General features: G+C 62.8%; 1 protein-coding gene and 1 pseudogene across 1 annotated transcript; one reads left to right on the forward strand and one right to left on the reverse strand.

Annotated features, from left to right (window-relative positions):
* The first annotated feature begins 26 nt into the window (after positions 1 to 26).
* On the forward strand, positions 27 to 4,363 carry LOC128828278 (galactosylceramide sulfotransferase-like; annotated as a pseudogene).
* A 191-nt stretch (positions 4,364 to 4,554) lies between these two features.
* ATG4D (autophagy related 4D cysteine peptidase) lies at positions 4,555 to 14,345 on the reverse strand. The gene is made up of 11 exons (XM_054012794.1): positions 14,203 to 14,345; positions 12,029 to 12,329; positions 8,982 to 9,065; positions 8,179 to 8,352; positions 7,359 to 7,674; positions 7,076 to 7,140; positions 6,678 to 6,826; positions 6,037 to 6,115; positions 5,494 to 5,570; positions 5,288 to 5,407; positions 4,555 to 4,817 (listed from the first exon to the last, which is right to left on the reverse strand). The coding sequence occupies exons 2-11, from the start codon at positions 12,243 to 12,245 to the stop codon at positions 4,644 to 4,646; spliced, it is 1,455 nt and encodes a 484-aa protein (XP_053868769.1). The 5' UTR covers positions 12,246 to 12,329; positions 14,203 to 14,345; the 3' UTR covers positions 4,555 to 4,643.
* Positions 14,346 to 26,379: the final 12,034 nt, after the last annotated feature.

Below are 26,379 nucleotides of genomic sequence, written 5' to 3' on the forward strand. Positions count from 1 at the left end.
GGGCACGTTATACCGCTGTGGCTTAAACTAAAACGGGGCTGTTCCCTCAGCCGGGGGAGCCCGACCCTCCCCTGGAGCCCTATGCAGGGAGATATTGGGTGCATGGGGCCGTCCCCTCCTCAGGCTGTGGGGCTGGGCCGGGCGAGCAGCCGTCCTGGGGCTGTCTCTTCCCCCCTCCTCCACCCCGCAGACCAGGAGCTGCCTTTGCTTTAACCCAAGGACTTAGCCCTGGCAGCCGCTGTCCTCGGGGGAACCCGCTAATGCCCCATGGAGCCGAGTCTCCTACCTGCCCTAAGCGGGCAGGAGCAGTGCTGGCTCTAGGCACCACAAACTCAGCCAAAGCCCCCTGGGTTTTCTGATGCAAATTCCCCTCTGGGGGAAGGGGTGGGGAAGCAGAAAGGCCCGGGGAGGGGGGTAGATCCTGCTTTTCCCCAGCTCCCTCGGGTACACAGGGAGTCCTGGGCAGTGGGGCAGGGCCCTGAGGTGCTGTTACACGAATTGGCCCCGAGGGCTGGGCAAGCCCCTGGCCCTGTGCTGTCAGCCTGGCTACCCTAGGCAGGGCCTGGCTCTGGGTGTGGGTGGCCCCCAGTGCACCCTGTGGTTCCCTGCTGTACCCACCCCAGCTGTGCCCAGCCCTGGCTGTTGGGGGGGGGGCTAGTGCCCATACTGCTCTGGGGCCCAGCTGCCCTCTCCCTACCAGCACCGGCTGGGGGCAGGGGGCGTGCAGGGCTGATGGTGCCACCCGCGGCTGGAGCCGGGCCCTGCCTTGCCCCTCTGGCTGGGCCGTGGGCCCGTTGCTCGTCCCCCCCCAGGCTGCAGCTAAGCCCCTGAGCCGCCTTAGCAGGTGATGCGAGGCAGCCCTTGGATTTCCGAGCGGTTTAAGGGGCCGTGGCGGGCGCTGGTGGCCCCCCTGCGTGGCGAGGCCCCAGGCTGGGCACAGAGCGGCAGGAGTGCGAGGAGATGGCCCTGGCTCGCCTGTGGCGCTCGGCTGGGCCGTGGCGGTGCCGTGCGCTGCTGCTGGCAGGACTCCTGCTGCTGCTCCTCCGGCAGGCGGCCAAGCCGTGAGTATCTGGCACCTGGGGGGGTGTCAGGGGAGCTCAGCAAACCGGGCCGGGGGCAGCAGGGGCTGAATGGGGCTGTCGACAGGAGCAGCTGCAGGTGCTGGGCCACGGCTCCCCTGTAATCCAGCGCCCAGCTCTTGCTGTGGGCAAAGGCTCGGCGTGGGCAGGCTGGGACAAGACCCCCCCACACACACCTGCAGTGCATGTGGGGTTGGGGCCTGGGGGTTCCCCACTGGCCACATGCCTCAGCAAGCAAAGCAAGGGGGCTGCTGCTTCAGGAGCCCATCCTGGCCCAGGCTGCCAGTGTGCCAAGCGCTGTACACACGGGTGTATCACGGTGGTGCCCTAGTGCTCAGCTCCCCCCCCCCCATTGCACCAGGTGCTGTACACACGGGTGTATCACGGTGGTGCCCTAGTGCTCAGCTCCCCCCCCCCATTGCACCAGGTGCTGTACACACGGGTGTATCACGGTGGTGCCCTAGTGCTCAGCTCCCCCCCCCCCCCCATTGCACCAGGTGCTGTAAACGTGGGTGTATCACGGTGGTGCCCAGGCACATCACAAACCCAGAACCGGCCAGGACCCGAAGGCCTCCCTGGCATTCAGTGGCCGCTAGGCAGTTCTCCCAGGCAGGGCTTGCATAGGACCCAGCCAAGGGCTGGGGCACCCCCTGTCCCCGCCATGGACGGGCCGGGCACTGAGCCCCCCAGAGCTGGCTGGGGCCGGCCTAGCCTAGCACCACACGCTGACAAGTGGTGTGGGGTGGGGGTAGGCACCTGGCCCCGAGGCCAGCCAGGAGAGTTGTGCCTGCAGGGCCCAGAGGCCAGCCACCAGCGACGGGAACGCTGGGCAGGGGTGGGGAAGATTTACCCTGGGGCAGCACAGCCAGGGCCCCAGGACGTCACTCAGGACACCTGGGTTCTCTTCCCAGGGCTGCAGGCTGAATCCCCTCCCCCGCCTGGCCCCTTCTCCCACCCTGTCCACCACTCGGTTCAGACTCAGTGCTGTGGGGCTGGGCCTGGGCCTGGCCATGCAGCACCTGGGGGCCCCGCTCCAGCCAACATCTCCCAGCAGCGAGGGCCCCTCACCCGCCCCCTCTCTCCCGCCACAGAACCAGCCCCACTGAGCCACTGCGGGGGCAGAGCTCCGGCCGCCCGCCTCCCAACGTGGTGTTCGTGAAGACCCACAAGACGGGCAGCAGCACCCTGCAGAACATTCTCTTCCGCCTGGGCGAGCGGCACAACCTCACCGTGGCCTTCCCCCGTTACACCTACCAGTTCGCCTACCCCCAGCGCTTCGCCCCCGCCTTCGTGGAGCCGCTGCCGCCGGGCGCCGCCCGCTACAACCTGCTACTCAGCCACCTGCGGCTGGCAGCCGGCGAGGTGCGCCGGGTCATGCCCCCGGACAGCCTCTACCTCACCATCCTGCGCGACCCCGTCCGCACCTTCCAGTCCGTCTTCGCCTACTACCGCAGCACCGTGCCCGCCTTCCGGCCCCTGGCCAACCACACCCGGCCCCTGGCCGCCTTCCTGCAGGCCCCGGCGCGCTACTACGACCCGGCCGACATGGGCAACGGGCTGGCCAGGAACCCCATGGCCTTTGACCTGGGGCTGGAGGCCGGCGGGGAGGAAGGGGGCAGCCGATGGGACCAGGAGCTGGAGCGGCTCAACCGGACCTTCCACCTGGTGCTCATCGCCGAGCACTTCGACGAGTCCCTGGTGCTGGCGCGGGAGCTGCTGGGGCTGCACCTGGAGGAGCTGGCCTACGTGCGGCTCAACGCCCGCCGGGGGGCCGTGGACGAGGCCTCGGGCCCAGGGCTGGCGCAGCGGATCAGAGCGTGGAACTGGCTGGACGTGCGGCTCTACCAGTACTTCCGGGCTGTGCTGTGGCGCCGGGTGGAGCGTTATGGCTACACACGCATGAAGGGCGAGCTGGAGGCCCTGCGCTCGCTGCTGCGGGAGACCCGAGAGACCTGCCTAGCCGGGGAGGCCGTGGGGCCGGAGGAGACGGCTGACGAGCTGCGGCCCTGGCAGCCCGACTCCGCCACCATCCTGGGCTACAACCTGCGGCCCAGCCTCCCCCCGGCCCAGTACGCCACCTGCTACAGCCTGGTGCTGCCGGAGCTGCAGTATCACGCCCGCCTCTACTACCGGCAATACGGCAGGGAGCTGTGCTCCCTGCCGTGTGACTAGTGGGGACAGGCCAGGGGGCTTTGAATGCCCACCAGCAAGCCCCAGGGCCCAGCCGCCTGGCCCTACAGCCCCTCTCTGACCCACAGCCCACGAGTCGAGCAGGCGAGCCCAGCACGGCAGGACAGCTGGGCTTTGTCACTGCCCCATCCCCACTCCGGGCCTGAGATTCCCCCCGATTTTGTCTAGCTAGACTGAGCCCTTCAGGGCTGCCCTCAGCGGGACGGGGACCACGAGCTTAGCGTGTGCAGCGCCCGGCCCAACCCCCTCCCCTGCCCCCTGGGAGCCCTGCTCTTAGCCGGATCCATAGAGCGCTGCTGTAGCTTGCCCTGGAGAAGCTGGAAGCGGCCCTGCCCCACCTTGCATCACGCACGGGCCCCCAGCTTTCTCCTTCCCGCAGGACCTTACCCGAGAGGCCCAAGGAGCGCAGGACTGTGGAGGATGGGGGAAAGCGCCCCCCTCCCCCCCGTCCCAACCCACAATAAATAAACCAGGTCCATTTAAAACCAGCAGCTGTGGCATGTTCTGACGCTGCTGAAGGGAGAGTCTGCTCCGTTGGGTTGCCCCGGGTTGGGGGGGGAAGGGGTCAGCTGATGGGAGGGTGGGGAGAGCCCCCTCCTCCCCACTACACAGGGCGCATGTGGCTGGTTCAATTCCCGTGCTAAAGCCCTCTCAGCCTGCCGCCACCCTAAACCATGGGGCCCCCGGCCCCAGCTTTCTGCTGTTAGGGCTGGATTAGAGCAGTGGAGGGGCTCCTGATGCCCCCACGCTAGCCCTGTGGCTCTGCTCCCTGCCCCCCAGTGACAGCCCTGGGGAAGGGCCTGGCCCTATGGCGTCTCCGAGGCCTAGTCGCCTTCCCTGTGGTGCAAGGGACGCCGCACAAGGACGGTGGGCTGGTGGAGAGCAGTGATAGGGTCCCCTGGGGGATACAGGGGTCCCCCCCACCTCACGGGGTCAGTGCCTGCGGATGGCAGCTCCCTCTGGGGACAGGCGGCAGCCGGGCCATCTGACCTCTGCCCTGCGGTTCAGAGGGGCAGCCCGGGAGCCGGCCGAGGGCAGAGCTGGAAACAGCCAATGACCCGCACAGCAGTCGCTCAGCTCCGGGGGGCGCTAGATCCTAGCACAGTAACAGGCCCGGCCTAGGTGAGGGCACCGCTCTCCCCGCGGGCCAGCGATTTATTCCAGTGTGAACTGCAGCCTGGCAAGTACAGTGTGCAGCAGGGACTCTCCAGTTCTTCGCCGGCTGCCTGTCCCCACAGGGGGGCGCCCTCGAGCCACGGCCCAGCGCCCCCTGCTGCACCGCCAGTGTTGTGACGTGGTGGGCAGGGCAGCCAGTGGCCCCCGCCGTGTCTCTATAAATAAGTAATAAATAAGGGGGGAGCGGCCTCCCCCCGCTCACAGGAAGACGAACTCGTCCGAGCTGGCCTTCTTGGCCTTGCTGCGCCTCGGGAGCTGCATGGTCTGCTGGGAGAGACGGGAGCACAGCTCGGCCAGCCCGTACTCCTGCACCTGGCCCTCCGTCACCGTGAACATGGGGTACTTCTCCTTGGCCGACGAGGAGTTCAGCACCTGGGGGGCAGAGGGCCGGGGTCAGAGGGCCACGAAAGGGAGGCAGAGACACCCCCCCCTCGCCATATACACATTATCTGCTTGCAAAATCCACGCGGCGCCCCCCTGCTCCCAGCCAGCACCTCAGGAAGCCCCTGTGCTGCCGGGGGCAGGGAAAAGGCCTGGGGCCAGGCCACTGGAGGCATCAGCCCCTTGGCGTGGCACGGCAGGTTCACCCGCATGGGCACGCGTTGGGGGAGGAGCACGGAGCCGTCCTGCGCTGATCTGACCAGGCAGGACCCGGATATCGAGGCGGGCTTGAGTCCACCTGGCGCTTTTCCCAGGCAGGTGCCCACACGCACGGCGCCGGCGCCAGCACAGGGGCTGCGGGAGGGTTACGTCCGGGGCGTTCTGGGGCCCCAGCAGAGCGCACCCCCCCGGCCGGTCCCCACTCCAGCTGGCACCAAGGCATTGCCCGCTGCGGCCCTTACCCTGGTCAGCTCCAAGCACAGCGTATCCAACTCTTGCCCGTCGCGGGCGTAGAAGCCAATGGTGCAGCTGGGATCCATTTTGCTGAAGGCCATTTTGCGGGGTGAGCTGCAGTGGAATGACTGGAAGAGAGAGCGTGTACGCGGGTTACTCTACGGGGCCAGCCCCCGGCAGGAGCTGCCCCCCCCTGCCCTTGGCTCGTACCGACCTCCAGGGGAAAGTTCTCCTTGGTGGTGTCCACGAAGGGCTGGCAGTAGTGGGGGTCCAGGTACAGCAGGAAGTCGTCTGGAAGGCAGAGTGGGGGGCGGGGGGGGGAATCAGCAGGAGCTCAGCAGCCCCTCCCTCAGGAAGCCCGGATCACGCCGGCCCCAGCACCCCACCGAAAGCATTGCGACTCAGACCATGCTGGGTGCCACATGGGAACTGAGGTTTGGTTCCCTCCTGTTCCCCCTTCTCCTATGGGCCAGGCTCCCCAGCCAGACTACATCTCCCATGTACTGTGGCCAGGGACTCCCATGAGACAGCCACCTCCCCAAGCCACGGGGTGACTGTGATGCATCATGGGAACTGTAGTCCAACCAGGGAGGAGACCCAAACTACAGCTCCCAGGAGGCACCGCAGCAGCATTTCCAAATCTGAAACTGTTGTGTTTCCATTTTTTGCCAAGGGGCCGGAGTTTTCCCACGGGAAGAGCCTGTTTTCCGCCTGGCCGCTCCCGCTCTGCTGCCGGGGACGGGCGCCAGGCACGTACCTTGGTAGCCCACGAAGTAGAGCGAGTGCTTGGGCTTCCCACCGATGATCCCGATGCAGAGCTCCAGCTTCAAAAGCTCCTGGAGGGAGACGGAGACACGGGGTGGGGAGCTCAGCCGTGCCCCACCCATGGCCACAGCCCTGCCCCCAGCACGGGCCCCGGGACGGGCACAGCCTGCCCCGGCACACAGCAGGGATCCAGGCAGCTAAACAGGGGGCGGCACCAAGAGGACTTCCAGGGCGATGGGGCCTCAGGAGGTTCCTATACTGGGCCGTGACTCGAGGCAGCTTGATGTGCCTTGCCAGAGCACCTGGCGAGACGGGGACTGAGAGGAAGGATGGGCATGGTGCTAACCTGGGAGACCCAGGTTCAATTCCCAGCTGTGACAGACTCCCTGGGGCACCTTGGGAACCTCCCTTAGCCTCAGTTTCCCCATCTGTGTCATGGGGATAATAGCATTGCCCTGCCTTTCGGAGAGCAGCGAGGAGAAATACTTTAGAGATTGGGACAGGCAGATACTAATGTGAGGGGGGCTGGACAAGAACCCGGGACAGCTGGGCACTGCTGGACAAGTCCTGCCTCCCATTCCTTCCCCCACCAATCAGGGTCCCCCAGTTGTTCAGGCCCTGCCCCCGCCCTACCTTCACGCAGTCTACATAGACAGGATTGAGGGTCTCCCCGCCCAGACGCATGGGCACCAGGATGATGACAGCTTTCCGCCTGGCGCCGGGATCTGGCATGGTCCGGCCGTCGCTCCCAGACACCAGCCTCGCCACGTCCCCCTTGTACACTGAGGGGGTCACCAGACAGAGGGGAGCGGGGGTTAGTCACTGGCAGCCTGGCGCACCCTAGACACCAGTAGGGTCTGGCTTCTTCTGCAGAGGGGGGGGTCAGATCCTAGACCGGGGCAGGGAGAGACCCCCAGCCTCTAGGTGTGATACCTGAGAGTCACAGCGCCCCCTAGCCCGGGTGTCCATGGAGCCCTTCAGCTTTCAGCCACAGGCTACCCACACCACAGCACCAGCCCAGGGCCACTCACCTGTGCAGTCCTGAGATACGTAGACAGCCAGGCTGCTGGCTTCCGAACAGCCTTCGACCGCTTTCCTGCAGGAGATGGAGGGGAAGAGAATGAGCGTCCTGCGGCCCGGCCTCACCGCAGCCCAGCTCTGCAACTGGGATCGGACCCCTGCAGCCCAGAAAACGCCAGCCGCCGCAGGGGTGGAGATCGCAGGCCGCAGGTGTGTGCTTCAGGAGAGCTCCCATGTCACGCCAGGGCCGCCCTGGTGGAGCCAGCATGGTGCTGGGGGCTGCCGTCTGCTCACCTGACAATGTGGGCAGCAATGGAGGGGCCGTACCAGTCCCCGGCTTTCTTCCCTGAGCTCCTCCCCAGCTCCACCAGCCGGTGGATGCCGAAGGGTGCCCGCGGGTGATCGGCGAACCACGAGACGATGGTGCGGTGGCTGCGCTCCTTCTCCAGCTCCTGCGGGCTAAGGGGGCGAGGCGGGGCCCAGATGCTCCAAGGATCCCTGCCTCTGTCCACAGTGAGGGCAGGCAGCTGCTGCCGGGCGGGAGAGACGGGCTTCATGGGGTCCATCTCCACCAGGTTGGTGGTGAACAAGGCATCGGGCCAGGTCCAGTCTAAGAGTAACAGGAGAGGTACAGGCAGTGTGTCCCACATGTGTGCCCTGGAGGGGGCGGGGCCCACACATGGCATGATACCAATACCCCTCTCCAGGGGCCAGAGCTCAGCCTGAAAGTCACTCGTGGAGTCCAGGCCAGCAATGCCTGACTCCTGGGTTCTGTGCCTGCCTCTGCCTCAGTTTCCCTCAGAAACACCCACCTCCGTTGTGAAAGGCCGAGTGCTCTAGGGAGGGGCTAGGCAGGGGATTACTGACAAAGGGACACGACCCAGGGTGCTCCGAGTGCCGGCTGCTCCCTCCACCCCGGCAGCCAGAGCAGATGTGGCCTTTGCTGAGCACATGCAGTGTCTTGCCCCTAGCTCTCCCCCGGGGGCAGACGGCCCCATTGCCACCTCCTGAAGGGGTTCTTAACCCCTCCCCACCCACCAGGGCCTGGGCACGGAGCCGGGAGCCCTGGGCACATGCCGGCCAGCCCTGGATTTCTGCGGCATCCCCTACTCACTCCTGCCGAGGAAATGCATGAGGAGCCCCTGGGCGAGAATCATCTGCCCACTGCGCAGCATGCAGCCCCAGCCGCAGTCCGTGGTCCACACGGTGCCCTCCAGCTGCGGGAACTCCCGGCGGTAGGTGAGCCAGACACGGGAGGCAAAGTCCTTCTGGAACCGCTCCACGTCCTCTGCAGGAGAGACCCCATCAGCCACAGGGGACCCCCGCCTCCCCACTCAATCCAGGGGCAGGGCAGCAGCCCAGAAAGGAACCCCGCTGTCACAGCCCCATTTCGGAGCCTCTCAGCGCTGCGCCGTCAGCAGCCAGAGAGGGCGATGTTCGCACAGAGCCCCATCAGCAGGGCAGCGCTCTGGGCCAGGGCTCCAAACACTGGAGATTAAGGTGTGTGATGGGGGAGGGTGGGAAAGGTTTCACCCAACACAAGTGTGAGATTCTGACACTTTTCCCCTCCCCGAATAGGGAGGAAGAGCCAAGCTCTCCAAGGAAGAGTTTTGGTTTGGGTCACTGCAAAGGTTTCGTTTCTGTCGATCGAGGGGGGTTGCGCTCGAATTCGTTTGAATTTATAAACAAAATCGGCAAGAACCAGGAAACCGGAACTGCTCCTTTTGGAAACACCACAACTCCGCAGCTGCTTCCCTTCTCCCCAAGTCGAGAAGTTGGTGAAACCGTCCTTCCTGGTTTGGACGAATCAGCATTCGCCAGCTAGGCAACGGTTCATGGAAAAATCCCACCCAGCTCCAGACGGGAGCCAGGCGAGATGGAGCCACGGCTGATCTCTGAGCTAACCCGGCTACTCACCCTCCACCTCGAAGCAATAGACGTGGCCGAAGAGGTATATGGGGGACAGCTTGCTGAAGTTGGTTTTAGTCTTGACCGTCCATCCTGAGAGGGGAGAAGCAGAGAGAAGTGAGCAGTGTCCTCCCGTCCACACGCCCTTCCATTCCCAGGTCCTGACCATCACAGAGAGGAGCCAAACCTGCTTCCTCCTGCTAAACCCTCACATCCCCAGCAGCCAGGGTCAATAACCCAAGGCTGTATTCCCATGCACAAGGCGTGGATTCAGCCGGTGTGCACAGCTCTGATGCCCTGGCTGGCTGCCCTAGCTTTCCCTGCCACAGGGCATTACCCCAGATGCCCCAGAGGTGCCCTGTTCTCCACGTCGCGTCCTGACTGCAACCAGGCCAGGTGGGCACCATGTACTCAGCTTGAGGGGGGATCGCTTGGGGGTAAGGGCACTGAGTCCCTGTTCCCACGGTTCTGGTTGTGTTTGCCACCTGCCTGCATGCATGTCATTTAAAGGAGACAAAATGCCAACAGCCACACCTTGGTGCAAAGAAAGCCAGAGCGGGTCAAGGGGCAGCTGAATCCTGCCATACGGCCTCCCCAGTCAAACCCAAACGAGTCCTCCGGCCAGCTCCGCTCCACTTGCTGGCTGCGCCATGGCCCTCCCACCAATTGACTTTGTTGCTCTAAGCTACCGGCTACAGCCCCTTTGGAGGAAGTGAAACAGGCAAGAGCCTCGCCTTGAAATTCCCTCTGTGGGTGGCTCCAGGAGCTGTGATCAGCATTTGCCAGCAGCATGTAGCAGGTTGTTAGACGCAGCCATGTTAATTGCAGCACTGATCTAGACACAGGGTGGGGACGAAAGATGTTGCTTATTTCTCCTCCACTCTCTACGCTGGCTTCCCACACCGCTGGCTCCAGATCAAGGTCTCGGTCCTTAGCTTCAAGGGGTTCGCTTCTTGGCCTGGGCCCAAGATATCTAAAAGACCGTCCAAAGCTCCACTCCCCGGCCCAATAGAGCGCTGCGCCCTAAGGGTAAGGCTTGGCTGGGCAGCAGAGCGTTTTCTCGGCAGCCACTCCCTGACGGTGGAACAAACTCCTCCGGGAACGAAGGGCCTTCCCAAACCTCCCACCTTCTGCTCCAAACGCAAGGGGCACTTCTCTGACCAGCCTGCTCCAACACAGAGCAGCAGGGACATTTCAAAAACCCTAGAGTGCTACCAAAACACGCCACGCCACCGCACGGGCTGCTCCCCGGGGCGGAGGAGAACTAACAGGCGACAGACATGGAATCCCATTGCTTAACGCGCGCCTGGGAGGAACTCGGTGAGCACAGCAATGAGCAGAGAGAGGGCGCGGACGCCAGCTGGGGCCAGGAATACCTCTGTATTTCGTTCACCAGCTCCCTACAACATGCCCACTACCAGCCTTCTATGGCCCTGCGGCACCCGCCCTTGGGAGTCCCTGCACGCTGCTTGGATCCTGGCCACGCACAGGGCTGCAAGGTAGCAGCTGCTGCGGGGGGAAATTCTAGTGATTTCCTTTGAAACACTCCTGCATTATCCCCTAGCCCAGCTGCCCCAGGGCCCAGGAGTCACATGGCACAGCAAGGCAGGTGACCTTCGGCCAGAGGCTCTCTAGGAGCAGAGCTGTTCTCCCAGGACCTCCCAGCTGCCAGATCCTGACCACCCAGAGCAGCGCAGGCCGCAGAACTGCCTTTGTTGACATGCTGATGCAGCAGAAGTGTTGCGAAGTTTATCAGCAAGATAAAGTGTCTCTGGCAGACAGGCACTAGGCACCCCCAGGAGGAGGAGGAGGGTAGCTCTGAGGTCAGCTCTCATGCCCTGAAGGGAACAGAGACAGCACTCGGGGAGTGTGGTCTTTCCAGCCACGTCAGCAGCAGCCAGTGAGTTGGAGGAACCCTTGCTCTGCCCGAATTGACCGAGTTACAGGAACAGAAACCTGCACTCAGCTGAGCTGGGGAAACCTCACCATCCCCCCGTTCACGGCAAGGTTTCTGCTACCCTGCTAGGAATGGGACTCGCAGCTGTCCTGGTTAGGAACAGCACGAATGATTTGCCCAATTCGTAGCCACTGCCCTAGACGTTCCCCATTTCTGAGGGATCCCCCTAAGCCTGCAAGAGACGCTGAGCCCGTTAGTACTACAGGGCCGTGGAGGCACCGACTGACTGATCCTTGCCACCCTCCTGTGCTGTGCGTGAGCCGTTCAATCACTGTATTTCACCGCCAGGGAAGACAGAGAGGGTTAAGTGACTTGCCCCGGGCCCAGAGGGTCAGTTTTAGGGCTGGGATTAGAACACGAATTTCGAGGTCCCTGTTCCGGGTGGACTGAGGAAAGTCTTTGGGTCACAACACAGTTGGGACTGAGCATGGGTGGAAGCCCATCCTCCCAGCAGGGCCACCTGGCTGGAATCCAGCTGGCAGGATTCTCACAAACATCAAGGCCTGGCTTGCTCATAGGCCTAGATTTGCCACAGCATCCGGACACACCCACAGAGACTGTAGGCAACTGGGACGGGCTGCTCCCCCATGGCCAGGAGCAGGGAGGTTTCTGACACCAGCACCAGGGGTATCAACGTAGGAATCTACAAGACAACTGGCAGATGGCAATGCATCGAGCTGCCTGCTGTCCACAAACCAACAGCTGCCACCCCTCGAGCTGCCACTCCCCAGCCAGAGGGCTGGGGGAAGAGCCTTTTCAACACACTGTCACTCCCTTTACCATTGCCACACCAGGCCAGAAGTGCCATGTAACAGGCTCCTGCTGGCACAGCTAAAATAATCCAGGCCGAGCACTCCCGGGAGACTGGGAGCTTAAAGCCCCAGGGACAGCACATTTTCGGGGCAGCCCAATTCCAACACGGACAAGTGACATCTAACCATTCTCTTCCCCGCTGGCCAAGCCACCCCCGGCACCTTTGAAATCCCGGGTGCACTGACTGAGTGGTGAATCAGAGTAGGAAGCAGCTCTCTTAAGGCCAGCACAACAAGCGCCCAGTACCCGGCGAGCTGGGCAGTACCCAGGCGGCCAGGGCGCTCACCGTATTTCACGTTGTTCCAGGCCGAGAGGAGCTTGTTCTTGATCTTGTCCACTTCGTCAGGTTCGCTGGGCTGGCCGCTCTGCGCTCCCCCCGGGAATAGCCCATTGCAGCTCCCTTCCTGGCTCCCGGCCCTGGGGTTAAAGAGCTTCCTGCCATCTGAATGGCGCAGCTCGTCCTGGCTGACGTACTGCACCGAGGCAGGCGAGACAGAATTCATTGAGAAAGCGGGACGGGCGCGGACGGTGTTCTCAGGGTGGCGAGGCCGGGACGCAAGTGCACGTGCATTGCCAGGAAAGCAGAGCTGCCGAGCGACCAGAGACAAGGGGTTATTTTCAGGGAGGATGCTCACCGTTAGCACAGAGGGGTGAATGTCACACACACACACTCCGTCACTTCCCCCAGGTCTGTACCCCACCCCTCAACGCCGCTGCAAGAGAAGGGCATTTGAACGCGGGCTGGGCTGCTTGACACGGCACAGGTGAGCGAGAGGCCCAGGGAACAAATCCAGGCATCAGGGCAGTAAGTCAGTGCGGTTAGCAGTGGGTAAGGCCCAGAGGGAAGCCTCCGGTAGAGTCCTTTCTCCCTACAGCCTTTTCCTGCCCCACACCTCTCTACAGCCTCACCTTACACCCACATGCCCCACCCCACGGTGCTGTCCGCACCTCCCCTGCTTTCCATACTTGGCACGCAGGGAGAAGCAGCTTCCTGGCACACTGAGTTGTGGGGGCTCTCTGAGGACTGCCAGCCCTGGACACCTGAGCTCCTGCAACATCTGTCAGGGGAATCCCTTCATGGTCCCCTCCACAGCCCTGGCGCCCCCCAGCCAAGGCTCTTCCCCACCTCTCCGCCATGCAGCTATCCAAAGCGACCTCTCATAGCCCCGCGTCCCCCCTCAGACACTCCCCATAGCCAAGACCTACCTCTGGCACCGCCCCCAAACCTGCCCCAGACCTGTACAGCCCTGCTGCTCCCCACCCAGCCAATGCCTCCTAGGCAGCTCTGGCACCCCACAGCCAAGGGCCCTCTCCACACCCATGGGGCCCCCCCTCCCCAAACCAACTAAGCCAGGAATTGCCTGAGATCCCCTGACAATCCCCTCACAGGGGGACCCCCATAGCCCAAGCTCCCCACTGCCTAGCCCTGGCCCTTCCCACACAGCCGCCCGCTGAGCCCCTCCGACCAGATAAAAACCCATAGCCCTGTCCCAGGACCACCCCCCAGGCCTGTTGGGGGGACTCCAGCCCCTCCCATAGGCCCAGCACCTCCCACCTACAGCCGTGTCACCCCCCTTAGCTCAGGGCTTCCCACACCCCTGCCCCACAGCCCTGCTCCCCCCCACACCTGGAACCGCCCCACAGCCTCACGTAGGACAGCCCTGCCCCCTAACCGCAGGCCAGCGCCCCCCGCTCCCAGCCCCCCAAGTAACCCCCAGAGCCCCCCCGCTCCCAGCCCCCCAAGTAACCCCCAGAGCCCCCCCGCTCCCAGCCCCCCAAGTAACCCCCAGAGCCCCCCCGCACCCGGACCTCCAAGTAACCCCCAGAGCCCCCCCGCTCCCAGCCCCCCCAGTAACCCCCAGAGCCCCCCGCTCCTGGCCCCCCAGTAACCCCCAGAGCCCCCCCCGCTCCCAGCCCCCCAAGTAACCCCCAGAGCCCCCCCGCTCCCAGCCCCCCAAGTAACCCCCAGAGCCCCCCCGCACCCGGACCTCCAAGTAACCCCCAGAGCCCCCCCGCTCCCAGCCCCCCCAGTAACCCCCAGAGCCCCCCGCTCCCAGCCCCCCAAGTAACCCCCAGAGCCCCCCCGCTCCCAGCCCCCCCAGTAACCCCCCGCACCCGGACCTCCAAGTAACCCCCAGAGCCCCCCCGCTCCCAGCCCCCCAAGTAACCCCCAGAGCCCCCCGCTCCCGGCCCCCCAGTAACCCCCAGAGCCCCCCCGCTCCCAGTCCCCCCAGTAACCCCCCGCTCCCAGTCCCCCCAGTAACCCCCAGAGCCCCCCCGCTCCCAGCCCCCCCAGTAACCCCCAGAGCCCCCCGCTCCCGGCCCCCCAAGTAACCCCCAGAGCCCCCCCGCTCCCGGCCCCCCAGTAACCCCCAGAGCCCCCCCGCTCCCAGCCCCCCAGAGCCCCCCGCTCCCAGCCCCCCCAGTAACCCCCAGAGCCCCCCCCGCTCCCGGCCCCACCTGGCGGACTCGGGGCTCGGGCCCGGCCGGCTCCGCTGCTCACTCTGTCCCCGGGGGGGCCCCCGCGGCTCCCCCGCCTCCCGCCGCCGCCATCTTAGCTGCGGGCCAGAACCCGGAAGCGGCCGGCCCCTCTCCGGGCGGAAGCGGCTCCCTGCCAGCCGCGTACGTCACCGGAAGCGGCGTTGCCAGGCGACGGGGCGAGTCCTTCCCGGCGCGGCTCGGGGTCACCCAGGGGTCAGCGGGGTGCGGAACGGGGGAGGTCAGGGGTCACAGCGGAGGTCTCGAGGGGGCGGTCGGGGTCAGAGGTCAGCGGGTGTCAGGCGAGAGGTCATCAGGGTCCGAAAGGGCAGGAGGTGAAAGGTCACTAAAATAGGATGGGATGAAAGGTCAAAGGTCACGGGCGTTTAGAGGGCTTCAGAGATCACCCAAGCAACAGGGGTCAGGGGTCACCTCAGATGAAGGGGTGAGGGGTCACAGGTCGCCTAAGTAGGAGACAGGGTGACAGGTCAGAGGTCAGCCAAGTGGAAGGGGCCAGGGGTCAGAGGTCACCTAAGTAGAAGGGGGTCAGAGGTCAGAGGCCACCCAAATGGAAGGGCCAGGGGTCAGAGGTCACCTAAGTGGAAGGAGTAAGGGGTCAGAGGTCACCCAAGTAGAAGGGGTCAGGAGTCAGAGGCCACCCAAATGGAAGGGCCAGGGGTCAGAGGTCACCTAAGTGGAAGGAATGAGGGGTCAGAGGTCACCCAAGTGGAAGGGGCCAGGGGTCAGAGGTCGCCTAAGGAGAAGGCGTGAGGGGTCGGCGGATCGGCTTCTCCCATTTGCCCAGCGCAGTCCCAGATTTAGTGCCGGCCTCTGCAGCCTGGTGCAGTTCAGTGACCCGGGTGTTGCCAGCCCCGCTGGGGTGCGGCCTGCTCTCAGACCCAGCCCTGGGGAGCAGGGTCCCAGTGGGGAGATCAGTGCTGGGTTCGGCCCCTGAGTGATTCCCAGGTTTAGGGGGCCCAGCCGGTCCGGTCCTGGTGCCGAACATCACCACCAACGCAGCCCAGCACCAGCGTGGAGAGACCGTGGGGACGTCCCCAGACACTGGCAGCAGCAGCAGCAAATCGATGTTATGCTCAGGAGTCGAGGGCACCTGGCTTTGGGGCACATGGTGGAGTCAGCCTGGGGACGGTGAGTCCACTCGAGGGAGCCTGGCGTGGAGGGCAGGGATGAGGAGAGGTCGGGGAATGGGAACGTGAAGGCGAGAGGAGCGGGATTCAATTAGGGCTGCCAGGTGTCCGGTTTTCGACCAGAATGCCCCATTGAAAAAGGACCCTGGTTGCTCCGGTCGGCACTGCTGACCGGGCTGTTAAAAGTCCAGTCGGCAGCACAGCGGAGCTACTGCCTGCCATGACACCGCACGGCTCCCGGAAGCAGCAGTATGTCCCCCGCTCCGGTTCCTACGCGTAGTGTGGAGCAGCCAGGAGGCTCCACATGTTGCCCCTGCCCCAGGCGCCGGCTCTGCAGTTCCCATTGGCTGGGAACCGTGGCCAATGGGAGTTGCGGGGGTAGCGCCTGTGGACGGGGCAGCATGCAGAGCCACCTGGCCACGCCACCGTGTAGGAGCCCAAGGGGAGACATATCGCTGCTTCCGGGAGCTGCCTGAGGTAAGCGCCACTCAGAGCCTGCACCTTGACCCCTCCCACACCCCAACCCCCTGTCCCAGCCCTGATCCCCCCTCCTGCCTCCAAACCCCTCAATCCCAGCCTGGAGCCCCCTCCTGCACTCCAACGCCTCATCCCTGGCCCCACCCCAGAGCCCGCACCCCCCAGCCTGAGCCCTCACTCCCACCTGCATCCCAACTCACTGCCTCAGACCGGAGCCCCCTCCCACACCCTGAACTCATTTCTAGCCCCACCCCGAAACTCACACCCCCAACCGGAGCCCTCACCCCCTCCCGCACCCCAACCCCCTGCCCCAGCCCGGTTAAAATGAGCTAGTGAGTGAGGATGGGGAGAGTGAGCGACAGAGGGAGGGGGGATGGAGTGAGCAGAGGGGCGGTGCCTTGGAGATGGGGTGGGGCAGGGGGCGGGGCAAGGGTGTTCGGTGAAAGTTGACAACTCTAGGTTCGATATGAAGTGGATGGGAAGGGGTCCCTTGTGCAGCGGGGTATGGGGGAACCCTGATTTAGCACAGACACTGAGCGTTTCTAGGTGGAAGTGTGCGTAAAGGGTTTCTATGTGTCCTGGAGTGTCAGGCCAGAAGGGACCCCAGATCAAGGAGTCTGAGTTCCTGCACTCCACCGGCTGCTAACTCCCACCCAACGAGCCCGGTATGGGGCCCAAGGACCTGCATTGGGCTACAGCGGCCCAGCCCTCGGGGGACTAACCTGGAACGTGCAGCGGGTGATGGGCACGGAGGAGGTCAGTGCTGGGACCATCTCTTTGTTCTGTGTCTGCACAGCGCATGGGGGCAGGGGCGGCTCCAGGCACCAGCGCAGCAAGCGTGTGCCTGGGGCAGCAAGCCACGGGGGGCGGCCTGCTGGTCGCCGTGAGGGCGGCAGTCAGGCAGCCTTCGGCGGCATGCCTGCGGGAGGTCCGCTGGTCCCGCAGCTTTGGCTACAATTCGGCGGCGGGTACGCCAAAGCCGCGGCACCGGCAGATCACCCGCAAAAACGCCGCTGAAGCCGCATGACCAGCGGACCTCCTGCAGGTGCGCCGCCGAAAGCCACCTGACCTCCGTGCTTGGGGCGGCAAAAAACAGAGCCGCCCCTGCATGGGGGCCTGGGCTGTGGCTACCGTAATACACCTAATAACAATGATAATACAGGCTCTGCAGTGTTGGTGCTGAGCTGTGGAGTGTTGTAACACTACAGGGCAGATGGGGCTAGCTGGTTGCCTGTTTTTTACATGGCAGGGTCCTGGGTGCCGGGTTCTGTGCTGGTTCTATTGAGGGTTTGAGGTTCAACTTCCATCTGTGCGTTCTCTCAGCTCTCAGCCTTCTCCCAGAGGTGCTCCTGGCCCATATCTCTCGCTGCTGCGGGCCAGCGGGGCAGATCTGAACACAGCGCCTTCTCCTAGGGTGGAAGAGGCTCAGGACGTTGCTTGGTGCATGGCAAAACAGGCTAGGATGCTAGAAATGGAGAGGCTGGGATTGGGAACGAGAGAGGGGGGCGCTGGCACGGATCTGGTTCTTGCATAGGGAGGACTGGCTGGCTCAGGGGGCTGGGGGTCACACTCAGAGCCTTGCTGTGTGAAAGGGGTCACCAGTACATACGGCTGAGAACCCCTGCTCTAGATCCAGCGTTGTGCTGTTGTGCAATACTGGCTGTGGACAGCAGGCGTCACACTCCATCAGGCCGAGCTAAGTGCTCTGCTCCTGAGATGGATCTCGGGGTGTATCCACACGGCAGTTCGACAGCCCCTGAGCCCCACTCAGCTGGCGGGCGCCAGTGCCTAGCGCAGTGTAGACAACCTCCGGGGCTCCACAGTCCTCGTTAAGTGCTAATTAAATGTCCAAGGATACTGGGTACACGGATCTAACCTGACTCTGTCCAGGCCTGGGCCAGCAGTGCGCAAGAGACAACGTGACTATCTTGTCATCCCAAATACCCCTAGATTCTCCGACATGCGGCCACTTCTGGAGTGGAGATCAGCAGTGGCACACAGCAACGGGGCAAACGCTTACAAAAACTACCCGGGGTCTTCAGTGTTTGTGCAGGGGCTATCACCCAGCAGGGCTACTCAGAGGGATGCCCAGAGCCCTGTTCGTGCGCACTCTGCCCTGGTGCAAAGGAGGGGGCTGTGCGCAGGTGTGAACGGCCGTGATGGATAGCTAGACCCCAGGGAAGGAGCCAGTCCCGGGGCCTTTGGACCACTGCCTCCCCACCCACCCCCTCAGAAAGTAGCCGTGCAGACGCCCATGCATCTAGACTGCGTGGGGAATTGGCCTGCTGGGTGGGTGCGCGGGGGAGGGTGAGTGAGGACCCCTAGGAGTGAGAGCCGAGGTGAGCTGGGCGGGGCGGGGTCAGAGGTCAAGTGGGGGCTGCTTTGCTCCACTGTTGTTTGGGGCCTGGGCTTCGTAGGTGGGACAGGGGAACCTCCCATTGCTCCGCTGGGCCTGCACGTGCGCCCTCTGCTGGTGCAGGTGGGGCAGTGCATGCAGAGCCCCTCCCACGCCCCCTGGCCAGGCCTGGAATGCTCCAGCTTGTGGGTCCCAGCCCCCAGGCCCATGTGGGCAGGCGGCCAGATTCGGTGCCCTCGGTGGCCTGAGGCTTCCCCCTTGCTGAGCCCCTTGCCCTTGGGCGAAACTGCAGCTTCCGTGGACCCCTGGCCCAGCTTTCCGGCCCATGGGTCTCAGGATTGTGAGACGGAGAGCTGGGAACTGGGGTTCAGCTCCCCCCAGCCCCGGCTGCACAGGCAGAGACGCGGACGCGCCCGCCCGGAGCCAGCGACGGGGCGGGCTGCTGTGGCGAGGAGCTCTCATGCTGCAGCCCGGGCCGTGTTCACACCCATACCCCCGGCCTCACACTCTGTAGCTTTCACATCCGCAGAGCAAACCTCAGGGGCCAGGAGAGATGTGCCGGGCCTTGTTCACACCCACGGCCTCCCACTCTTCTCCACATGGGCACGTGCTCCTTGCACTGCTGAGTGGCTGGCCAGAAATCCTTAGACCCCTCTCCTCCCCCTATCTCCCGCAGGGCCTGTGGCTTTGCTGGCCTGGGGCCCGTAATTCCCCCCCGCCCCCAAGCCGCTCGGTTTAACGCTACCATCCAATTTGAGGTGCTTTAGAAGAGCTGAAATCAGCTTTTTTTGTTTTTCCAAGCCAAAGACCAAAGCCGCACAGGCCTCCCGGCCCAGTGCCTGGCAGGCTGCCCCTGACCTGCATGGGCCGGGAGCTGCTACCCAGCTGTGCCCCCCACCCCTGACCCCAGGGAGGGCTGTGGGTCGAGATTGAGGGGCACCGGGTGCCGGCAGACACGCTGCAGGTCTGGGCAGCATGCGGGAGAGCCTTGCCCGTTGCAGAGGCAGCGCTGGAGCCACTGGCGCTCTCGGTCCGGGGGCGCATGCTCCTCGTTCCCACGAGAACAAAATCCCCACCGAAACTGCTGGGGGGGATCTCCTGGGCTGGGAAATCCCCACAGGAACCCCCAGCTCCAAGCCCCCAAACCTCCTTGGTCACCCTCGGGAAGCTGTAGGATTGGGCTGCTGCAGGTAGGGGCCGTCAGTGTGAGCGCTGCAGTGCGCAGCCAGCAGGGGGCGCACGGGAGCATTAGTCATTCTTTTCCTGTAGGCCCTACAGAAACTATCTCTGCGTTTTTTGGGTTTTCTTCCCAGCAGGTGAGTGCCGGGGGCGTTTGGGGAATGCAGAGGCCCTGCCAGACCCAAAGCATCTCACACGAGGCTACGTTGTGGGCCTACAGAATTTGACAGTGAGTTGGCGAGTGGGTTTCGAGCGATAAGAGGAAGCGAATGCTTGACAGAAATCCCTGTGGGGAGGGGAGGGGAGTTTGAATTTTGCATAGCAGCCTGTTGCCTCTGCCGGGAGTTTGTACAGACACGGGCTGGGTTTAGTCATTTTGCTGCAAAAATGCTCACCCACCCCACCCAGTGCAGATCCACCCCGACCCTCCCGGCAGACCAGATCCCATCGAACCCCCGGGTGGATCCCATCAACCGCCCCCCCTCCCAGGGCAGATCCCATCCCCCCAGGGCAGATCCCCCAGGAAGGGAGGCTGGATGGAATGAACCTCCTGGGCCAGGGACTGGAATTCACACTGGGCTGGGAATGGCAGAGTTAGGGGGAACCACTCTCCCTCCCCTGAGAGCCTGGAGCTTCCTCCCTCTGCTGGGCAGATGTCTCTCTGAAACCCACAGCCCCCTGCTATTCCAGCCCTGGGCTCCCCCCGGCCCCAGCTCTGCCGGTGCCCCTCACTCCCGATCCGCAGCCCCTGCTATTCCAGCCCTGCCCTCCCCCAGCTCTGCCGGTGCCCCTCACTCCCAACCCACAGCCCCTGCTATTCCAGCCCTGGGATCCCCCACAGCTCTGCCGGTGCCCCTCACTCCCGACCCGCAGCCCCTGCTATCCCTGCCCTGGGCTTCCCCACAGCTCTGCCGGTGCCCCTCACTCCCGATCCGCAGCCCCTGCTATCCCTGCCCTGGGCTCCCCAAGGTTGTATCTCTGCATCTCAGCTGTCCTGGAAGCTCTCAGATCCCCTTTGCCACAACTTGGCTTTACCCCCTCCCACCTCCTGCTCAGCTTCCAGGTCCCTGTGGGAAGCTGCATTCCTTTGGGACTAGCCTCATCCCCTGCCTTCCCAGAAACCCACAGGGCCTTGGAAGGGGGGCAGCTGGAAGCTGGTCAAGTGGGGGGAGGGGGACTCTCTCCAGGAATCTCTTGGAGCTGCCAAGAGACAAGCCGGGGAAGGCAAAGTGCTAGTTATCACTGGGGCCGCTCGCATTGCCGGGCAACCCGGCCACAGCAAACAGAGACACGGGCTCTGCTTCCCCAGGCGCCCCACGCAGCCAGGAGACCCTGGGTCCAGAGCCGGGAGCCTGGCAGGGCGGGGGCAAATCCAGGAAGCCCCCTGCACAGGCCCAAGATCTGGGCCTCATGTCACGCCAGGCGCTGTGGGCACCGCACTGACACGGCCTGGCCTCGCAAAACTCACCGTCTTACCAGCCGAGGGAAGGAGCCGCAGCCCTGGCTTACGGGGGGAAATGGGACCCAGCGAGAGCCAGCTTGCCCAAAGTCTCCACGGCGGAGCTGGGAACTGACCCAGGTGTCCTAGGCCAGCGCTCTCCACAGTGGACCCCCCCTCCTTGGAAAGGGCGAATCAGGCCGGCTGCTGCCCCCTGCTGGGGTGCCCCAGCGCCCGTCAGCCGGCCCAGCATGGGCGGGGTTTGCAGGTAGGGGACCCGTGGGAACGCGGCGCTGCTGCTGCACCGTGGGGCCGGGCAGCTCCGGGACGTGGCGGGGCATGCAGCAGCAGGAAGAGGAGCTGGGCCCTGCGGGTGGCAGAGCCCCAGCGGCTCGTGAGCACTAGGAACAGGTGGGGCCGGGGGCAAAGAGAGGCCAGTAGGAGGGTCATTGCCCTCTCTTAGCCAATCAGGATCCCTGGTACCCACCGTTGCCCTCTGGTCCCCCATGCCTCCTAGACCCTGTACTGCTTAGGGGGAGTCTCCTTTAGCTTGGAGGCTGCTCTGTCCCCGCTGGCTAGGACACTGCCAGCAGCCCGGCGTGTGGGCCATAGAGGAGAAGCTGTCGGTTTGTCACCTGTGGGCAGAGGGAAGTGGGTCTGTTTCAGCGACAAGGCGGGTGTGGGGTTAGATGAAGACAGAGGCGGGCGGGAGGGAGTTTTCCACCCAGTTGTGGGCTGGCAGCGGTAAAGCCCCATTGTGCGTGGAACCCGGGAGGGGGCGAAGGAGCCCGGTGGCTGGGAAATCTGAGCTGCTGGGTGGAGAGAAGGGGTGGAAACTGGGATGCAAGAACCCAGCTGTTCCCCCATAGCCTCCCCCAAGCACCTCTGTGCTCCCCACTTTACGGACACCCAGCCTGACCAATCCATGCCCATCCCTGCTCCCGGGCGCCCTCTCAGCCAGTGAAACGAGAGCTGGCTCACCTGCCCCCAACCCACCCCACCTTCTCCTGCTCCCTGTCACGGAACAGGGAGATGGGGGGTTATCAGGACTCAGACTGGGGGTGAAGCAGGGTCCCCCTCTCCCCTCTGCCCCATGGCCTCAGCTCTTGTTTAAAGATAAAACACGCCAGCCCCCTCTGCCCCATGGAGACTGGCATTGATCTGAACCCACTGGTGTTGATAAACTGAGGGAATCTGCTAGTGTTTAGAATGGGATACTGGGAGCCAGGACTCCTGGGTTCTATCCCTGGCTCTGGGAGGGAAGTGGGGTCCGTGGCTAGAGCAGGGGATACTCAGAGCCAGCACTCCTGGGTTCTATCCCTGGCTCTGGGAGGGAAGTGGGGTCCGTGGCTAGAGCAGGGGATACTCAGAGCCAGGACTCCTGGGTTCTATCCCTGGCTCTGGGAGGGAAGTGGGGTCCGTGGCTAGAGCAGGGGATACTCAGAGCCAGGACTCCTGGGTTCTGTTTCCCAAGCAGTCACACTCTACCTGTGCAAAGCAGGGCTCGCAACAGGATGACTTGCCCCCCGACATACCAGGCAGTGCCCGTGCCATGCAGTTCCCCTAGGGGATTGCCCCAGGGTGAGTAATTTTAATGTCAGCAGGCCATCAGCCTCTGGCAATAGCGACGGGAACCTTTGTAATAGGACCCTGAGTTTGCCGAGAGCCTGAACCAACATTGCTCTGCAAACTTCGCTGGCCTCAGCCAGGGCGGGGCCCAGATCCCTGCGGAGAATTGATTGACAGGGCAGCATTGTTAACGCTTTCTCTGCCAATCAAAGCAGATGGGAAGTGGGCGGAGCAACACATGAGATTGGGCCAATTGGCTGTGGCTGACACCAGGAGTGGGTGGGGCCTGGGAGATTGCTAGGGAAGCTAGAGCCTGAGGTGATCCTCCCAAGATTGTCTCAATCTGCCCTGATTGTGCCTTTGGAGTGGGTGGGGTTTGCTGTGTGGGCGGAGCCTGTGATGCCAGTACCCTACCAGGACCCCCCCTTTCTCTGAGGAACCTGACGCCTCCGCGCAGAGCAGAGCTGGGAAAGTCACCGAGCGGGCGCGCGCCCCCTCACCCGGGCAAGGCCTGGCTTGGGGGTGGGGGCATCCCTGCCCTTTCCCACCGCCTGACTCATCTGGGTTATCAGCCACATCCCACCAGCCCCCTCCTTCCTGCCCAGCCTGGGAGCTGGAACCTCTGCCAGAGGCAGACGGCTGCGGCCGCTGATAACTCCTTATCGCCCGCCAGCTGCAGGGCCTGGGAGCCGGCATTGCCAGATGTGGGGCCCACATTTCGGGGCCAGCCGGGGGGCCCAACATGCAGCGTTGGAGCTGTAGCAAGGGGAAGCAGGGAGGAGATATTCCTGGGGGTTGGCTGGGCAGGCCTGGAGCATGGCTCTGTGCACATCCACTGAGCAGGCGATCCAGGGGGAGCATCTACCCTGCCAGTGCCAAGCACCTCTGACCCCGGAGAGGAGCCCCCGGTTCCTGGCCCCATGCAGGGCTACCGGCTCCGGGGTGGGGTCACCTCTCCCTGCGCACACAGGGCCGGGCTGCGGGACAGCGTGAGGGTTTGGGGGCCAGGGGGCTGAGATCCAGTCCCCATCCCCGGCGATTCACAGGGCTGGGCTGCGGGACAGCGTGAGGGTTTGGGGGCCAGGGGGCTGAGATCCAATTTCCCCCCCCCCCGGTGATTCACAGGGCCGGGCTGCGGGACAGCGTGAGGGTTTGGGGAACAGGCGGCTGGGATCCAGTCCCCCTCCCCCCCCCGGCGATTCACAGGGCCGGGCTGCGGGACAGCGTGAGGGTTTGGGGAACAGGCGGCTGGGATCCAGTTCCCCCTCCCCCCCCAGCGATTCACAGGGCTGGGCTGCGGGACAGCGTGAGGGTTTGGGGAACAGGCGGCTGGGATCCAGTCCCCCCCCCCCCCCCGGCGATTCACAGGGCTGGGCTGCGGGACAGCGTGAGGGTTTCGGGGGCAGGGAGCTGGGATCCAGTCCCCATCCCCGGCGATTCACAGGGCTGGGCTGTGGGACAGCGTGAGGGTTTGGGGGGCAGGGAGCTGGGATCCAGTCCCCACCCCCGGCGATTCACAGGGCCGGGCTGCGGGACAGTGTGAGGGTTTGGGGGGCAGGGGGCTGGGATCCAGTCCCCCCCCTCCCCCCCCCGGCGAGAGGACTCCTGGGGTCTCTCCCCATCTCTGGTAGGGGAGTGGGGGCTGGTGGGTTAGAGCAGGGGGCTGGGAGCCAGGACTCCTGGGTTCTAAACCCAGCTTAGGGAAGGGAGTGGGGTCTAGTGGTTAGTGCAGGGGGGGCTCTGAGTCAGGACTTGTGGGTTCTGTTCCTGCCTATGCCACTGTGTGACCTTGAGTGAGTCACTTAGTTGCGCCGTGCCTCAGTTTCCCCTCTGTGAAATGGGGACAATCCCTGTTCTAACCTGGGGACAGTGCCTCAGCGACCATCTGTATCCAAAGGCTCAGAGCTGGACCCCCCCGTTCTGTTCATTCTCCCGGGAACAGCCAGCCTCTGCCTTGGAGATTCCCTGAAAGGGGTGGGGGCATGTCTTGCCTTGGGGGTGTCCTCTGGAGCAGCTGGCACCCCCCCCCGTCTGTGCCCACACCACAGGGCCTGTGCGTCAGCACTGTGGACAGCCCAGCTGCATCCTCCCCCTGCCCTCTCACCCCACGAGGCTGCCTTGGCTCCTAACAGGGCCGGCCCACAACATTTTGGCACCTGAGGCGGGGAGCTCAAATGACGCGCCCATGTCCCCTCGCTTGGGCAAAACTTTGAAAGGTCTCGATTCTGCCTTCTTCCTGTTCTACTCCTCTCATGGTCCTGCTCTGCTACCTACCCCAGTAAAGGAGAACTAACAACTGAAAATGCCTTGTTCAAAAAATTTTTAAGTAACATTTAACATGCAAACGCCTGAACAGCAAATGTAACTTTTCTTGTCTGCATAGTAAACACTGGCATTTTTATCTGTTTGAATAATCAAAATGGTGCTTTCCATGCCTTTTGGTTGCAGAGATTTGAACTGCTTCCTGAAAGTTCACAGTCTGGGCCAGCTCATGCTCTATTGAGATGGTTGCAAGGCATTGTCATTGTGGAGCATAGATGTGTTTTCATAGAATCATAGAAGATCAGGGTTGGAAGGGACCTCAGGAGATATCTAGTCCAACCCCCTGCTCAAAGCCACTTAGGGATCCGGGGGAAAATCAGTACTTGGTTCTGCTAGTGAAGGCAGGGGGCTGGACTTGATGACCTTTCAAGGTCCCTTCCAGTTCTAGGAGATAGGATATCTCCATTAATTATTATATTTATTAGGACCAATCCCCAGACAGATTTTTGCCCCAGATCCCTAAATGGCCCCCTCAAGGATTGAGAACTCACAAGCCTGGGTTTAGCAGGCCAATGCTCAAACCACTGAGCTATCTCTTCCCCAAAGTTTTTTATTAACTTCAGCTTAGAGAAGCTGCATTCTCCACTGGCAACTGTTACAGGAAATGTTAGAAGTACGCGCAGAGCAACAAAAGCATTTGGAAAGAGGGAAGTCATCTTATTTGTGCACATATATTCCAGAACAGCCTTTGGAGTTGAGCCTGCTGAAATGTATCTTGAAAGGGCTTTCAATTCATCACCTAAATCACTCGCATTAATATCGCGCATGTCATCATGTGTCAACACTGTCTCTAGTGCCCTGCACTGCTGGTGTAGGTCTTCTTCAGGTATAGTGAGGAGTTTTGGAATATCCTACAACATCCCAAATATATTGCTGTGTTCCTTGAGCTGCATGAAACGTTCTTCAACTGACTGTATTGCACAATCTAGCACCTGGTTAAAGAATTCAACTTTGAATTGTTGCTTGGGGTCTTTTATGGGATTATCCTGTGCCTCGTAATCAAATTTTGTCTTCTTTGGTGACTCTTGTATTCTTGAATGGGTGGGAAAATAGCTTCAGTGTGAACTTCTTCTGCCAACTTCTGTGCACTCTTCAGAACGTTTTGAAATCCCTCATCTGACTGGTAAGACTGTAGGTATGACTTTGCTTTGTCCAGTTGTTCCATTGTTCCAGATATATCAAGGTCAACACCGACCTTGGAGTCTCTTGCTTACAACATTTCTTTCAAACAGTATGTCATGCCACAACACTACGCCACACAGGAATTTGAGGTTATGTATATTTCTGGTGATTCCATTTCCCTTTGCCTCTATTCTCCCACGAACAGTTCCTGTCATAGCATTATCCTCCATAATGGCAACTATGGCATCGTCTATCTTCCCAACTTGGTGTTTGATCGGCTTTATCACCCCCACTCGACTTTCCCACTGTGTGGCACTCACTGTGAGAGGATGTTCCCTGATGTTGCTTCAAAATTTGCCATCGATGAGTTGATGCAGAGAAAAATACACAGATGCTTTGAATTACTTTAAAAAATTCAGCAGCCTCACTAGAAGCTGATGCTGCATCACTGACCACCAAGTTCAAGGAATAAGAACTGCATGGGACAAAAAAGCTCAAGGGTTTAACTCTCGGTTGCGTGTCTGCACTCCTCTGTTCCTTCCTCTCAT

The sequence above is a fragment of the Malaclemys terrapin genome, chromosome 23, assembly GCF_027887155.1.
Source record: "Malaclemys terrapin pileata isolate rMalTer1 chromosome 23, rMalTer1.hap1, whole genome shotgun sequence".
NCBI classification, from domain to species: Eukaryota; Metazoa; Chordata; order Testudines; family Emydidae; genus Malaclemys; species Malaclemys terrapin.